Genomic DNA, 16,478 nt, shown 5'->3' on the forward strand with positions numbered 1-16,478 from the left:
GCAAAGCACCATTGATGCAGCCGGTGCATATCGCACACCGTGCACAAATCTTCAAAAAGCTTTTGCCTGATGCCGTGCTGTTTTCGTGAGTTTTGCATTTCCTTTTAGGGTTGTTTTGTTTGTTGAAATGAACCCGAAAACTGGAGAAAAATTCGTTTTTTTTTCTATAAATCCATGAAATTTTCTCTATGTGTGTGCAAGTCTTGATGCATTTGTACGCCGGGAACAGAAAAGAATAGGGAAACATAGCATACGAACAACATAAATACAGCGGGAGCAAATCCCTTGCAGTAAAATGGCGAAAGAAAGGGAGAACAAAACCTATAGCTCTCTCTCTTTTTCGCTCACTCTCTCCACCTTTTATTCCCTTCTCTGTTCTGTACAATCTCTCAACGAGAGCTCGAAGAAGAAAAAAAAAACACTCCGGTACGGTGAGGGTTGCTCGCGGCACACGCATCGATGCCGGCTATGTTGAGCATGATTTTATGCTACTCGGAGCATTCGAAGTCGTGCGCTCGTAAGGGAAGGACGCGTTTTTTTTTGCCAGTGACCGGACTCGACCCGCTCTCGGATAGAGCGTATTCCCGGCAACCGTACTGTGACCGCTGTGCTGTGCAGTTGAAATTGCGTAAAGCGCGTGCCATATCCTGCGTTCCGTGCGTTACATTCAACAAGTGGTTCCGAACAGATTCCCCACCACCATGCGGACAGTTTGGACCAACAGTGAGAAATAAAGTGTATTGGTGCGGCAAGTGTGCAGTTTTATCCCCCCCCCCCCCCCCCTTCGTGGTGCATTTGTTGACCAATTTGTGCGAACTTCACGTCACATTCCAGTGTGTTAGCGTTCGTTTTGTCACGCCCTACTAATTGACCTCGCCGTTTGAAGGCCCCCCGAACGACTGTCGTGCAGTCGGCTGTCTGATTGATTTGATTGAGTGAATTTTATTCCGTATCTGTGAGTGTGTGTGTGCCTGCAACGAAACCATGGCAGACGAAAGCCTTCACGTACCGGACACCAGCATCGATTTCCATATCGTCCAGCTGTTCGAGCGGCTTGAGGCGATGCGTAAGGAACCGGGCCAAAAGTTGTCCCGTTCGTTGCAAGGCCGTATCAACATGCATACCGAGCTGCGCAGTCTGGAGCTTTGGAGGTAAAAAAAAAACATTGGAAAAACCACGTGAAAGAGGGCAAAAGAAGGAAAAGGCCATCCAGAACGGATGTTGAGAATACAAACCGGCAAACAAACACCTTATCTAGCGTGATGTGTATGTGAGCATAAAATTATGCGATAAGCATTCGTACCGTAACGCCAACGGTGGCCACTTTAACACTTATACACACATATTGGGGAGGGAAACTGTTCGTTTAACTAAACACGCGTCACACACTTAAGCCAATAAAACTAAATGCGGATTGGAAGAAGGAACCTTTTTCTTTCGGAAGATGGCAAACGGTGCATGAAATATTCATCGGATTGGAGAGTAAAGTTTTATGTTCAGTTTTCCCATTCCGATTAAAATATATCCTTCAGTGGAATCGTTTTCTTTCTTGATGATTGAATTTTAAATTTTCATCTGCATCATGCATCATTCAATATTAAGCGGACGTTTTTTTTAATGGGCCTTTCTCTAACTGTTTTCTGTTCCCTTCTCCTTCCTCAAGATCGATAACGTGCGAAAGTTTAGCATCCTTCTTCTACGTGTTCATCGTGTGCGGTGCAGCAGCGGGAGCTGGCGTTGGGGCGAGCGTGTCCTCGGTACTGCTGGCGACCGCACTTTCTTCCGGCTTTTCCATGATTGCCTTGACGCAGTGTTTTCTGCACATTTCTGGTAAGTTGAACCTGGCTTTTTTTTGTGGAAAATAATTATTTAAAACCCACAACGACAGCACAACGAGACGAAGCTGCAATTCTCGATAATCTACATAAAACTTTCTCCAATGCATGGATGACCTCAGGGTTGGTCACTGAAAAAAAACTCGTTCTTGTTACCGCTGGTGTTTTTTTTTTTTCTGGTCAAAATTAAGAACAACATTCCTTGCCAGCAGTAATGATCGATGCGGATCGGAAAAGCTGGAAAACAAGACACCCGGAGAAAGTATCCACCAAATTACTAACAGTTCACATGCACATGCAAGCAAGAAAAACAGGCCCAATTGCATCGATTAAATGACCCCCGGTTGCGGTCGGGGGTCGTGTGCCGTGTTAATCAACTTTGTGGGCTTCCTTTCGGGATGTCACCGTGGACACAGCTACTGCGCTGCGTAATCATCATTAAAGCATTCGACATAAACTTGAAGCTACTCCCTGCACGTGTGTCTGGTTAATCGTGCCCCTATAAAGGACTATAATTTCACCTTTCGCTTCCCGCCGCACACTCATATCCAAGCTTCAAGAGCACGCAAAAAGCCCAAAGGATTTTTTTTGTGCTGTTCCTTCTTTCGGTTCCTTTTTACTTAAATTCCATACTTATTTGCGGTATAATTTCCTGATAACGGGCCTACACACATCGGTAGCTGAAGGAAGAAGAATCGCGACGACAGAACATTCCACTGGCACCGAACACCGCAAATTGCTGATACACGGTGCACCGAGAGCACCCATTTCCTGACGTGGTTGGAATATTGTACGCGAAGAAAATTGCCCCAGTTGGCAGGGCGCCCCACGAGAGACGAAGTAATTTCTTCGGCCGTGTGGGCCATACAGAACATAACTCCGAAAGCCGAGAGCATAAAAGAAATGTGCACCATCAGCTCAAAACATCACTATCAGCTTCGCATAAACTGCTGGCCGTCTTTCATGCGTGTACTGTCCACAGGGACAGCGACAGGACGAGTGAGGGACACCACAAAAAACACACACACACACAGACACGTGCAAAAAAACAGGCGAAAACAATACCAATGAGGATACCCGAAAAAACACATCTGCCAGGGTTAAGGGAACCGATCCCGGACAAGAACCACCAAAGCAAATGGGCCCAACAAAAATCTGCCCTAAAATATGGCATGAAAGAAGGCTTCAGAATTATGCTTGTGCCAAATTCTTACTTTCTTCGGCTTTCGCGGCCACACGAACGAACCGTCCCAGCATCCCTTGGGCACCATACCAGAGACGAGGTCATCCCATACGAAGCAACCGACGACGAAGGGCAGCCAAGCCAAAAGCGGCTGATAAATCTTCAATTTCGTCTGCTGCCGAATCTGTTTATTTCTGCGAAGTTAGGTCCAACGGCACGAATGCGAAAGAAGGAGTCGGAAAAATCAACGCCAGCAGGCACACGTGGAAAGTGAACCACTGCCAACCGGGAGATGTTTGTTCTAGATCGAGTTTTAAGGCCAGCGTGGTAGTTGTTGTTTCGTTTTCTTTAACAAATTTCCAAAACCCCGTATGTGCAAAAATCGTGCAGATGATATGAGGCGAAGATTGATGATAGATTTAATTGCGTATCCCTTTCTTTCGATATTTTCACGCTTCTCCTTCAAGGTGCACACGTGAACCCGGCCGTGTCGATCGGGATGCTTGTTTCGCGCCAAATTTCACCCCTTCGTGCGCTGCTGTACATCGTGGCCCAAAGTGGAGGCTCAATTGCTGGCGCTGCCTTACTATACGGGTAAGTAAGCGACGAATAGTAAGCCTTAATGTTTCGGATTCGTGTAAAATAATAGCATGTGTCAAAAAAGTAAGCGTTGCACGCTACAGCTACTCCTCAATTTATTCGAATCGTCATACCAAACCTAAAGCTGGTCCACAACAACCTCGGTTCAAAAAATCCGCTCAAAAAGTCGTAATGCCGCCAGCCGGCGCTGTTGTTGTCGCTGTGTTGTGCTTCTAACCGGTGGTCCGGAGCTTCCTTCGGCCAATGATAATTTATGGACCCCGTAATCACCGGCAGGTGATACATTCTTCGCTCTTCGCTTTGCGCTCTTTTTTTTTTTTGTTTTAGCGTAGCGATCGAGTTTCGATTCTGTTTTCACATTTTCATACATTTGGCATGTGCAGTGCTTCGAGCGCACGTTTCGTCGAGGATGAAGGCGGCATCGAAAAATGCAACATTTCGTTTTAAGTGCACCTTTACTGGATGGAGGGAAAAAAAAGTTTGGCCCAAAGCGAGGACAATTTTCAAGGCATGCGGCTGCCTCCTAGCAATTTGGCGACCTCAACAACCAGTGCCGATGAACTCTGGATGAAGATTCGTATATTTAAGTGTAATTAAGAGTACAGCCGAGTGGAATTGTTTCAAGGCAGCTAAAAAGAACCTGTCCAACGTGCACGAACAATCTCTTGCGGGACTCGACGAAAATCGTTGGTGCCGAAAAAGCGTTACTAGCGAACGTTTTAAATTCGATTTTTATTTAGAATGCCAAATGCCTTCAAAAACCATTTCACTCGGTTCGTGGCCATGTTTCCTGAGATCAATTGGCTCGTTGCTATGTGGATCATGCTCAACCAAACATAATCCTCGAAATCGTCACCTTCGTTGGGAGAATATAACGATCGATCTGTCTTCATTAAGCTGTCAGCTGGTGGTAGAGTTATGCAATAAGACGCACTCGCTTGAAAATACACACATGGCCATTCATTTCATCCGGTTAACGATACCCATTACCAAATCAAAACAAAATCCTTATTTATTGGCCCATGGGGACGTAAGTTTTTCAGAACTGCATACTAAAATTTCTAGCACGATCCCTTACGATCCGTCAACCTGCATGCAGCAAAACTATTCAAGAATGTTTACAAACATGCTCACAGTTATAGTTTAGTGGCAATCAGTGGCAGCTATTTGCTCGTGCCCTGTCAGCAAGTTGTGTAGGATGATTGCACTCTCGGAAAACCTTCATTGCGTGGCAGAGTTATGAAAGCGAGTGGTTGATAAATTTTCACCAAGCGCATCATTTTTACCTCGTGCCAAAATAAAATTTGTGCGCTCCGCACGCAGGCATCCAACGATTGTCAACTGATATTTCAAGTGAATCCAAAATTTGGCGCGATTTGTAAAGCGCTCGAAAGCAACCAGTGGTTATGTCCTGTAGCATTCCCATGTAGGCGGCCATTTTGACGAAAAAGAGTATAAAAATGAAGAGGATAATAGTCCTGAAGGATCCTGCTGATGCCGGGATGCTGCTACATTCGCTGCATGGGAATGCACAAACACTAGCTTCGATGCAGCTGTTACGCGTGAACTTTGCCTAAGCAATCACAGAAAAGCATCGCAGCGCTTGGTGCGAATGGTGAAAGAAGAAGCTGAAATAAAAAGCCGGTCCCGTAGTGAAAAAGGACTCCGCTTCCTTCGACGAAGACAACGGAAAACGGTTCAGGTCAAAATCTGGTTTGCTTTTCTCCAAAGCACCGAGAGCAAGCGAAAACGGCATCCCAGAAAATGATTTTTTTTTCTCTCTTTGTAATACGGCTAGATTGTGTGCCGTCACATACTACAACAAGAAAAAAAAGGAATCTCTTGCGAAGGATGCTACGGTCGCCTTCTGGTCCCGGTTTCTGGGCCTTGGCAGCAATCTGTTGAATGTGCCGCCACCATTCGCTTAGCTAGATGAGTGATGCGATTTGAAATCTGACGCCATCTGCGCATCGTACTGAGCTTGTATTCGCCGAAGACGCTGCCTACTTCTTGGAAGCGTTCTGGAGGTCTCAGGATCAAATATTGGAAATGAGGCTTCTGTTGCTCTACTTCGGAATAAGCATTTCGAACTATAAACCGCTTTATTTTAAATAAGTTTATACTTTCAACCCTGATTGTTAACTAGAACACGCTGCACAAGGCCGATTTTTCCCCCCGGGAGCCAGGTGCCAGGTGTTTATTGACCCGTTCCACTCACAAGCTGCCCACATCGGTCGGGGACGAATCATGGTAGCTCCAATCGTTCGGACAATGGGTTCGATTCTTCATCTGTGCCCTGCAACAAACAGCTGTTCAACGTCTTTATACGATCGATTTCAATTTTTATCACGATCAAGTCATATCGATTACCTCGGAGAAGCGAACTGCTACTTCCCCTGTCCGAATCACACGAATGCAGTCACGATTATGTATACGCACGGCCAGAAACTGCAGTCGCGCATGCTTTCATCGCCCTGCATAGAATTAAAGCCATCGCCATCACCCAAATGCGTTAGCTCGCGTTGCAGCTGAAAAGTCAACGAAAAAGCAAACAACCATCGCTCATCGGTGAATCAGGCATGTGCTCTCGTAACTTACCGGACGGGGTCGACTACCATCATCGCCATCACCGGTCATTATAATATCCCGTCGTGCGTATCAAAGAAGGAAAAACACAACCGTCGACAGAAAAAAAAAACCTTCCAAAGCGGTTGGTCCACAGAATTAAAAGACTCCCCCCAAGAAAAAAAAACTCCGAATAATTTGACCAACCAACCGAACAGAACACACCCGGGTTCCTTGAGTCTTGAAGACACACACGCGACGTGACAGCTGCAACATTTTGGGTAGAATTCGTTTAAGGTTTTTTTTTCGTCGTTGTTACGTTGTGTCCCTCGAATGCTTTCTTAATAATCTGACCTGTCCTTCTCTGATTTCTTGGCTTGGGTTAGGTTGCTCTTTTTTGTTGCCTTTATGTACTGAACAAAGCCCAAAACTCATCTACCAGACTGTGCTGATGCTTTGTTCGGTAGTTTTGGTGACTCTAGTGCGTATGCGGCGATCGTGTAGCGAAAAGAAAAACAGCCAAATTCAAAGTTCAATACACTCGTGGTTTTTTGTAAGATGCAGCTCCATTGTGAAGTCTTTCATGTGTAGGACATGGTGTTCCAAAAAAAAAAGGCATATGATTTCCATATGCTTTCATATCAACTGATAGTGTTTCGAAGAAATCCTACTCTAGCAACACTATAACGATGATGAGAATGAGCGTCAATTACCAGAAGATGCATTACAACTGGTTCCCTCGAAACACATTTCAATCTGTCGTCACAAATGTGTGCTTTGTGACCTTACCGACAACCTAGTGCAAGGTTCAACAATGGTCCTCATATCGTCACATCATTGATCCAGTGAAACACATACGCTCTGCAGACGACTCGCAACGTTCCCCTATGACACACACTGAAGAAACTCCAACGATTCAACAATTTCCCACTTGATGTGGCCCAGTTTCTTCCCCCCCATACCAAAGGGTGCAACTTGGCATAATAATTGGTTTCGATGTAAATTAAACACTCTCCATTTCACGAACGCAACGCTTCTAACACTGGTCTCCCTCGCTTGCACTGCTTCGGATGAAAAGATGCTGCCCAACAAAACTGAACGAACGGGATCATTTACGCTCTACCTTCATGGGAACTGACTGCATCGGTGTGGCAGACGATGCACACAAACAGACGACAACGTTTTGAAGTGTCACTCATCGTTTCAGTGACTTTTTCGAACCAAAAGGAAGAAGTTAGCGCAGTGTGGATCTTGCTGTGCCTATGCTGCCAGTCATTAGCCACCGGGGAGATCCTGGGAAAACCGAGTGTTCTCACTGTCTTTAACTGGCATGTGAACATGTGTCTTAAATTTGTTGCCGACGACGAACGAGTAGACCACAGAGCAACTACAAGCCACCGTTACAGACAAGTGGGTTCCCGCAGGGGCCTGTAGCTTCCAGTGTCAGTGACAGCAGAAGATGTGTGTTTTATTGGCGTTTGCGAGAGGAGCAGAAAGAATGGTGCAACAAATTTTTGTGGAGTTCTTCGTGCTACTCGGCTAGCAGTCATCTCCAGACGTCGATTGTCATGGCGTTGCAGAGAAACAACGCATTGTGTGGTAGTTTCCACACTACCTCAAAGGCATACCACACAAAAACCGGCTCCAAAACCTTTCCTGGAACGTGAAGAATGTGGGAAAATGTCACCCTGCACGGTTGCCATATATGCTATTTTCCCGCCTTTTCTTTTGTTCTTGTATATGGACAATTTTTGGGAGGACTAATTGATCGGATTAAACTACCAAGGCGCATACGCCGTTCGTGGAATGCCTGAAACAAGGCTTTATAAATAAAACGCACATGCATAATTAAAACGGGGAAAAGGTAAATGGTTTGGAATAACCGAATCAAAAATGTACCCTCGTAAACTACATGTTCCAAGCACTGCTTTCCTCCTTATGGCCCAATTTCCAGTGCCCGTTCCAAGGATGCCAAATGTGCTCTGTAATACACGGAAAAGAAAATCGAGCAACGCCACCATATCTACCTGTTTTATAGTGTGTGCCATACACACACACATATTCTCTTAACCAGCAAAATGAAAAACCCCACGACCTGTGTTTCGACCTCATGGGAAAAATCGGACGAGTGCCTCATCCTGCGCACCGGGGCTCTTCTGACACAGGTTCCATTTGCTGTAAGCTTTAACCATGTACGAAACCTTTTATTTCTTCTCGGTCGTTTTCTTCTGCTTGTTTCACTGTTGATTTTTAAATACAAACGCATGTGAATGCTAAACAGGAAACCGGCATGAGAATTGAAGGGACGAAATCCTTCGGAACCAGGTGCACTACCGTACCAAATAGCACCAGTACTGTTCACCAATGGCATCGTTTTCGTCTTTTTTTTTTCTTTAGGGCGCGACGAGCCTTGAAAATGGAACTCCTACGACGATGGTTGGTTCGTTTTGTGCATATGAATATTTTTCTTTCACCAACTTTACTTCGCTCCAGGTCTAGCGTTGGTGTTTTTATTTCTGCCCTCTTCAACAATATTGCCAGCGGGTTAGCATGCTCGTCAAGCGGTGGAATTTGAGCGGGGGCTGTCTTTTGGTGACCTGTCCTACGCAGTAAATAAGCAGGGCAGGCCTTTTGACCTGCACGAACCACCCCGAAGGGCCTATCCGCCGGTCGGTGTACTTTCTCCTGTGTTCTAAATCCGGAGTTAACTTTGACAATAGACAGCGCATTTTACCTAGCATCCCCATGCTATACTGATGCGAATATTACGAGCCACCAGTTGTGCAAACAAAAAATGGTATTTATTTTTTTAAGTTCACCGGTTGATAGCTTCAAAGAATAAAGTGCTACGAATAAAAAAAAAGGACATCTGCTTCTGAACGTCACAATTAATTCAGCTTCACTTTTCTCACGCCTTATGATCGATGCTTGGGTTTCGGAGCTCAAATGATTGCTTGCTCACTTGCTCTGTAGCATATTTCGCGGTCGGGCCGCTTAATTTGCATACGACCTTAATCTGTTAACTGTTTGCGCTTTCCGAAATTGAACGTGAATTTTGGACGCTACTCGACAGTTAGGGTAAGAAAGAGTGCGGAGAGAACGAAAATGTGCCAACGCGATACGAACTGTGAAATTTTATTGCTAATTTATGCATACCCTTGTCATCGATGCACAGAAAGGAAGTGAGCACAAAATGTGCACGGTGGATCGAAGATGATTTGCCAATTTTAAAAGCTGCTGTCACTTTTTTTGGACTCTCCTCGGGGAAGGGATGTCGTCGGTGGTTGACTTGAGTGTTTTTGGATTGGTTGCGGTTCCGTTGCAGCAATTAAGTTATTTTCGGTGCGAACAAATTTTTTGACTGCACGTAATGGACGGGAAGTGAACGATTTGATGGGCAGCAACGATGTGCCACCGGAATACGGGAACGAATGGAAAGGAGAGGGTTAGAATGATTGATTCCGGATCGTGACTGAACGCAGTTTGTTGCGTTCTTGCCGACGGTGACGTTCTCGTGACGTGATTCGGAGTCTTTTCTTCGGGCGCCGGAAGATCGTTTGAACGTGAACGTGATTCGAAACGCAAACGTTGACATTGTTGTCGCTTATGTTTCCCTTTTCCCGTCAAGAACTGTCTGAAATATCGACATTTGGCTGCAATGCAAGCTGGTTTTGTAGACAAATGAATCCATTACCCTTAGCTCGGTGCCACTTGTTTAATCGACCTGTGCGTGTGTTGCGCTTGTGACATAAAAAATCGCTTCCGATGCCCTGCGTGTCCTTGCGTCAACAAAACAGAGTGCCAGATTAACACCCATTCTTTCCTCGACCCATTGAATCGCACAACGAGCAGTGTGCATTCACGAAACTACCCAAAATGCACCAAATATTCCCGATCATAACGATGGCCATAAATCTCGCGCGAAACAAGTGGCATTGGAGGATGATTATTTTTTATGACTCACCGGCGCTCTTGCACTTACACCACAAGGCGGTCCTGATACTGATTAACGCAAACCAAACAATAGACTACACTTTACTCTGTCGTCAGGCCCAAATGCTTCATTTTCCGGAAGCTCGGCGAGGGTTGCACGGGGTTTTCCGATGGAAATGATACACTTTTTCCACCCAAAAAAACTGAACCACAAACCAAATAGTTTCTCCCTATTTGGGTTTATCCCTTTAAGCCCGAACATGTGAGACCCGTGTTGGTGGCGCCATATGCAAATAAATAATAACCACAATCACCGTGGGCGCAACTCGTGTTCCCATCCGACGGTTGTTATTGTTGCTTCTTTCTCTTCGTTCAGGCTTCAAAGTTAAATTGGGAGGGAGGATCGAGTACTTGTTCGATTGGCTTAGTCACACGATTGGGCTCGAACGAGGAAGTGATTGGTCGAGTAATAACATCTACATATGCCAACAATTATGCACTTCCGAAGAAGAAACAGAGGGGCAAGGGTTGTGCAGGAAGATAATGCAGAAAGGCGTAAAGGACAACCATCAGGACAGATGTGAAGAAGCTAGTTGCGGTTGATGGAAGAAAACTGAGCACTTGGTGTGAAGAAAGTTCCCCGAGCGGAAGTAAGCTAATGAATCAATTATCTTCCCGAATACTTCAAGTCATCGACAGACGCTGTTGACAAGGATGAGAATGATGCCTTCTGGACGTTTTTGTCAACAGGGAATCGAAAATAATTCGTCCTACAAAACGTTCCAATTTCGATCCATTCGTTGCAATTACTGGACCTCTGAGCTCTGAAACTCTGAGCATCGTTGATTGTGATCGTAAAAGTTTCAGCAGTTTTAAAATTTATTGTCCACCGCTACTGCAAATTTAACCGATTGGCCAATTTTTGTTCCGCATTTCCGGTGAGGACTCGGTCTCGGCTGAAAGATGATGAGAATCGTATATTGTGCACCGCCCTTGTGGTAATAACTCGCACTTGTTCCTCATCGCTTCATTCTCGGTCACATAAAAAAATGTGTAACAAACTGCTTTGACCTGCAAACCCACTGTCGTTCCGTCGTTTTTTATTTATTGATGTCGAAACTATCCGGAAGAAGGGAGAAAAGTGGCCGCATTCACACTCACTAAGGCTCACGGCGAGTTTTCCATCGCGCCCTTCGCGCGTTTCGACCTCCAGAACAGCGGAGGTCACAGAAAAACAAACAACTGTTCGTACTATCCCTCCCAGGGCAATTTTATCCCTCGATGCACATTGGCAACAACCCTCTTTTTTGAGGTTAGCTCGCAACCCCTGGATGCTGGAAGAACTGGAAGGAAGGCATTGCAGATTTCGAGTGTTTGAGGCAACGAATTTTAAACACCCTCCCCTGGACATGTATCAATTACAGCGATGAACTTTAAAATCCACTTCCTATATCCGAAGTGCATAACTGCCCTCTGCCAGACTGGACGAAAATCAAAACCGGAACTGGTTTGTTTTTTTCCCAATAATTTACCCTAACTTAAAAACTGAATTTTTAAAGCTATCATACAATCGTTACGGTCCACAGGGAAAATACACTTGCCAAAAAAAGCAACCAAACGTTTCATCATGAGCTTTTGAGAGTTCTTGCCAGTTGTGCAGTTGTGCGTGATATTGTAATTGAATTAAATTTCACTTGTTGTTGCTCGCATCGAACTGGATTCTTCCCTCTTTTTTTCAAGCTGCTGCAAGTGAAGCGATAATAAATTATGTTTTTTCTTTCTTTACTTGAGTTGAAAAAAACCCGTCTCTTTTCTAAACTTGGCATCAATTAGAGGGTTTTTGGAAACATGTGCAACGAGTTGCCGAGTTGTTCGGTCAAGTGTGGTGAATGTGCGCCATGCCCTGTCAAGTGTTTTCCCTGCGTCCATTCAGAAGCGTTACCGAATATACGCACGTTCTCACGCAAGTTTTAGTTTTAGCCATAGGATTGTCCGTTTGTAGCGCAACCCTCCGTGGTAGATTTATTGATGTTTTTAACTGCAAAACATATTAACACAGAAACAATTATCTGCAATTTTCATCCATCATAACGAACTGACACAGTTGGGAAATGACACTTGAAAGATGCGTTGAATCTCAAATAATCAAACGACCGCTGTTGTTAACCTGTTGAAGACCACCATAGCGAAATACTTTCAGCAAGGTTAAATACGTTCTTCCTCAAAACACTTAAGCTATTATCTTTCGAGTATCTTTTTCGCCTTGCTCAGTGTCTCTTCGCCACATGCGCATGTACATAGCAGCAGGATTCTTTTCTCTTTTCCCACCCTAGATCCCGTCCTATCGTTTTCACATTAATTCTTGGGAAATTTTTGTGTTACCGTAAAATCCCAAATCCCATGCTGCTAAACAGCATCCTTCTACCTGTCAACGTGCAGCCCATTCGGGGTCAAACTGCGGCCAATTTCTACAACGTACGAAGAAGGATTTAGCTAACCGTTGGCCCAACTTTCGGTCCATTATCCAAATTGCCTGACATCCGTACCGGGGTTCTCGAAAATCGTATACCTACTCACACCCTCCGGGACAAGGAGCGTCACTGGAAGAAAAGCTATTTCTTGTTGTCAATTTTCCACGTCCTGTTTCGTGTGTTTAATAAGTTCTTTTCTTTCCCCCATTTTGCTTACGCTTTACAGTGTCACCGTACCTGGTTATCAAGGTAATCTGCAGGCGGCCGTTTCCCACAGCTCATCCCTTGCTGCCTGGGAGCGATTCGGCGTCGAGTTTATCCTGACGTTTATCGTCGTCCTGGCGTACCTCATCTCAACCAGCTCGTTCAAGAAGTACTTCGGTTCGTCGGCGATCGCCATCGGTGCGGCCTACAGTGCTTGCAGTTTCGTATCGGTAAGATCAAACGATTGCTGTTCACAGTTTTTCCTTTTTTATTTCGTTTCATGCTCCAAGACAATCGTGAGTTTTATTAGCATACATTCGTTGCGTACATCAATTTAGCGTCGAAATAAGGTTGATAATTTCGTGTCGCTAGGAACATTGTTGCGATCGCTCCTACCATCGGATGCATCGATAGACTGGTTTTTTCGCTTCCCATTTTATGACCGATCGTAAATGAAGCCCTTTTTTAAGATTGTACTCCTACCACCTCGCGATCTTACGAGGATAAACAGATAAGCGTCCATAAAAACTGAAGCCCAAATAAAACAGAAATGCGGCTCAAGGATTACCCTGGCGGACGCGATGTTATCGAGAAACAAAAATCCACTATTTAATGAAGATATCATCGGCCGGAATGGGTCAACGCTCACGCTCAGATATGCTTCATTTCTTCTCTTGATAACGGTCGAATTTTACACTCCCTCCCTGTGAGCAATGTTCCCGATTGGTTTTACATCACTATGGCTACAAACATGGCACAACACAAATAGCAAATGATTGCTTTAAAAAAAACGATCCCTTTTTCTTCTTTCCCTCGCACACATACACTACCTTGACGGGACCAGCATTAGGCGATAAGCGATCAATGCGCCTACGTGTGCTGCCAGCATAAAATTAATGTCTGTATGTCGCCACCCTACACGATTCGAAGCTGCAGAGCAATGTGTTTTGGAAAACGTATTTTTTATTTCGTCTTCCTCTTTTCCCTTTTTTTGTTGGAAAATTTCAAAATGATTTCCGTTTTAAGTTTGATTAAGGTGGAATGGACACGAAATGAGCGATGTACGGCATAGACAAAACCATTCCATCCGCTCAGGTTCCGCTGCATGATCTTAACCATCATTCCTTTCGGTAAGCCTCGATCTACACGATGCATTGTGAAAGTATGAAATTTGAATCTGGATAAAACACCTGCCTGCGCTTCGGAACAATTGCTGCCTTGGGTACATTTCTTCGGGTTTCGCTTTCCCATCCGTTCCGAGCGTTTGGTCCGTTTCGTAAGCTCTCCGGCCATTAGTTATCTGCTTTGCTCGATTCTATTCAATTCCCCTTACGGATACGCAACGCCTGCGCACAGCGAAGGGATCCTGGCGAGGTGTCAGTTTGAGCATAAAAAAATTAAATAATCGTTAAGCAGGTAGACAAAAAACATCGCGCAACTCACAACCATCACCGGATCTTCGTTCGGAATGAATCGTTCGGATCCTTGGAGGGAAGCGCGGCACTTCCTTAAGATACAAGATCCGCCTGCCGGGAAAGAAGGATATCCTTCTCAAACCGGCTCACACAATTGTCCCGTGAGCGTTTGTTTTGTGTGCCAGGTAGTTGAAGGTTTCCTTTGTTCTTACAACAGAAGATCCTGCCGAAGGATGTGTTAGGCTTCGCAAGATAAAGCGACGAATGAACGTTGTGTGACCGATGAGCGAAATAGGACAGGACTCAGATGATTCTAAATAGCATTTCCAACGATGTTTGCAGGACAATGGCGACTAATGGAGATTTTTTTTTCGGTTTTCTTCTTTGTTTGCTCTTTGCAGATGCCTTACTTAAATCCGGCCCGATCACTCGGTCCTTCGTTTGTGCTGAACAAATGGGACAACCACTGGGTGTACTGGGTAGGACCGATGGTTGGCGGAGCTGTGTCCGGTGTGCTGCATGAATTTATTTTCAGCGCGAAGCGATCGTCAAAGCGCGCGAAGGACGATGTCGATTCTAGCCTCAACTCCGAGGACGATATCAACTACGACATGGACCTGGAGAAACCTCAGCAACAGCCACCACATCAGGGCAAATACCACCAGTATCGACCGCCGAGCGGTACACTCACCGGAAGCCAGCAACGTTACTGTCAAAGTATCTACACTGCCGAGCCGACCTCAAAGGTGGAACGTGTGGAACCGATTTACGGTGGCACCAAGTCGATGTACTGCAAGTCACCACCGTTGACCCGTGCCAACCTTAACCGTTCCCAGTCGGTGTACGCCAAAAGTAACACCGCCCTGAACCGTGACTTACCTGTCCGTGCCGGGCCACTCGTCCCGGCCCAGAGCCTGTACCCTTTGCGAGTATCAGCAGCACCTCAGACGCATCTACAGAACCAAAACGTACAAAACCAACTTCAGCAGCGCTCGGACAGTATATACGGTATCCGGAGCTCGATGCGACAACCGGCACCGGCCGATGGCCGGATGGCCTCCCAGATGCCTCCACAGATGGCACCGCTAGGTGATGGTCAGGGCTTCCAACCGATCTACGGATCGCGCAACAATCCGAACTGCTCCACCGACGCGCTTAAGTTCGATCGTGACCCCAACAGGTAAGCATCTTCGCAAGAAGAGAGAGAGAGAGAAAGAGTCTTCTGAACTTTCTTCTAATCACCTAATGCTTTTCCACTGACTGACTGACAGTTCTCTCCTTTGAACCTCGTTTCCCTGACTTCTCCAATGCAGCCGCGATGATACGCTGAACTCCAAGTTCTCGCGCGGCACCGGAGCTAACCGGCCCGAATCGATGTACGGCGGTGCTGGGCAGCGGCGCATCCACTCGGCACAGTCGGACGATAGCTCCTACGGATCATACCATGGTCCCGGACCGGCACTGACACCACCGACGCGCAACGCTAGCAACAGTAGCAGCACCTACAATCCGGTCGTAGGTACCGTGCTGCCTAACTATGAGCGAAAGACTTCCTCATCGTCCTCCTCGAACCAGCAGCAGCAGCAACAACAACAGCAGCAACAACAGCAGCAGCAGCAACAGCAACAATCTCAGCCGCCACGTGGTGCGGGTCAGAATGGTTCCAGCATACAGAATACGAGTCTACCACCACCACCACCTCCACTGCACCATACGATGCCATACTCGATGCATCCTGTAAGACAGAATTAAGCCGCTCATATCATCCACTAAACTAATCCACCAATATCCGGACGGCTATTGCCCCTAAGCTAGTTGCTCTAGATGCTCAACAATCTTTAGATTCGTTGCATTTGAAGCTAGAATGTAAGTGCTGTGAATGAATCAGAGCGTTTGTGTGTGCGTGTTCGTGTTTGTGTGCGTTTTTGTTTGTGTGTGTGTGTATTTGCGTGGTATAATGTAAGGTTGATAGGCCTGGTACGCACAGCAACTCCACCGTTGTTGGTCCAGATAGGCGACAAGCTTTTCTTCGGAAACCCCCAGTGAGCTAATGAGTAGTAGTTTCGATCGGCCGGTGGCTATTACGGATCGACATACACCGATCCATCATGACCAACCGCAATCAAACTTTGTTTTATCTATATTTAGACATTCATTCAAATTATCTTCCCAAGCCATTTCGTTCGGCTTTTTCGCCCTAGCATGGACCTCAAAACATGGCCAGCACACATGTTATACGGCGCGACATTCGATCGCTATGCGGTTTCCATTG

General features: G+C 45.8%; 3 protein-coding genes across 4 annotated transcripts in view; all 3 read left to right on the forward strand.

Moving 5' to 3' along the window:
- Nucleotides 1-16,478, forward strand: part of LOC126565236 (protein SCO1 homolog, mitochondrial) — a 379,954-nt gene that overhangs the window by 307,363 nt on the left and 56,113 nt on the right. The gene's annotated exons all lie outside the window — the stretch shown is intronic.
- Nucleotides 1-16,478, forward strand: part of LOC126565134 (elongation of very long chain fatty acids protein AAEL008004-like) — a 588,598-nt gene that overhangs the window by 161,232 nt on the left and 410,888 nt on the right. The gene's annotated exons all lie outside the window — the stretch shown is intronic.
- On the forward strand, nt 962-15,967 carry LOC126564323 (neurogenic protein big brain). Its single transcript, XM_050221328.1, has 6 exons — nt 962-1,151; nt 1,664-1,830; nt 3,486-3,612; nt 12,814-13,021; nt 14,608-15,386; nt 15,520-15,967. The coding sequence occupies exons 1-6, from the start codon at nt 985-987 to the stop codon at nt 15,956-15,958; spliced, it is 1,887 nt and encodes a 628-aa protein (XP_050077285.1). The 5' UTR covers nt 962-984; the 3' UTR covers nt 15,959-15,967.

This window comes from Anopheles maculipalpis, chromosome 3RL, assembly GCF_943734695.1.
Source record: "Anopheles maculipalpis chromosome 3RL, idAnoMacuDA_375_x, whole genome shotgun sequence".
In the NCBI taxonomy this organism is placed as follows: domain Eukaryota; kingdom Metazoa; phylum Arthropoda; class Insecta; order Diptera; family Culicidae; genus Anopheles; species Anopheles maculipalpis.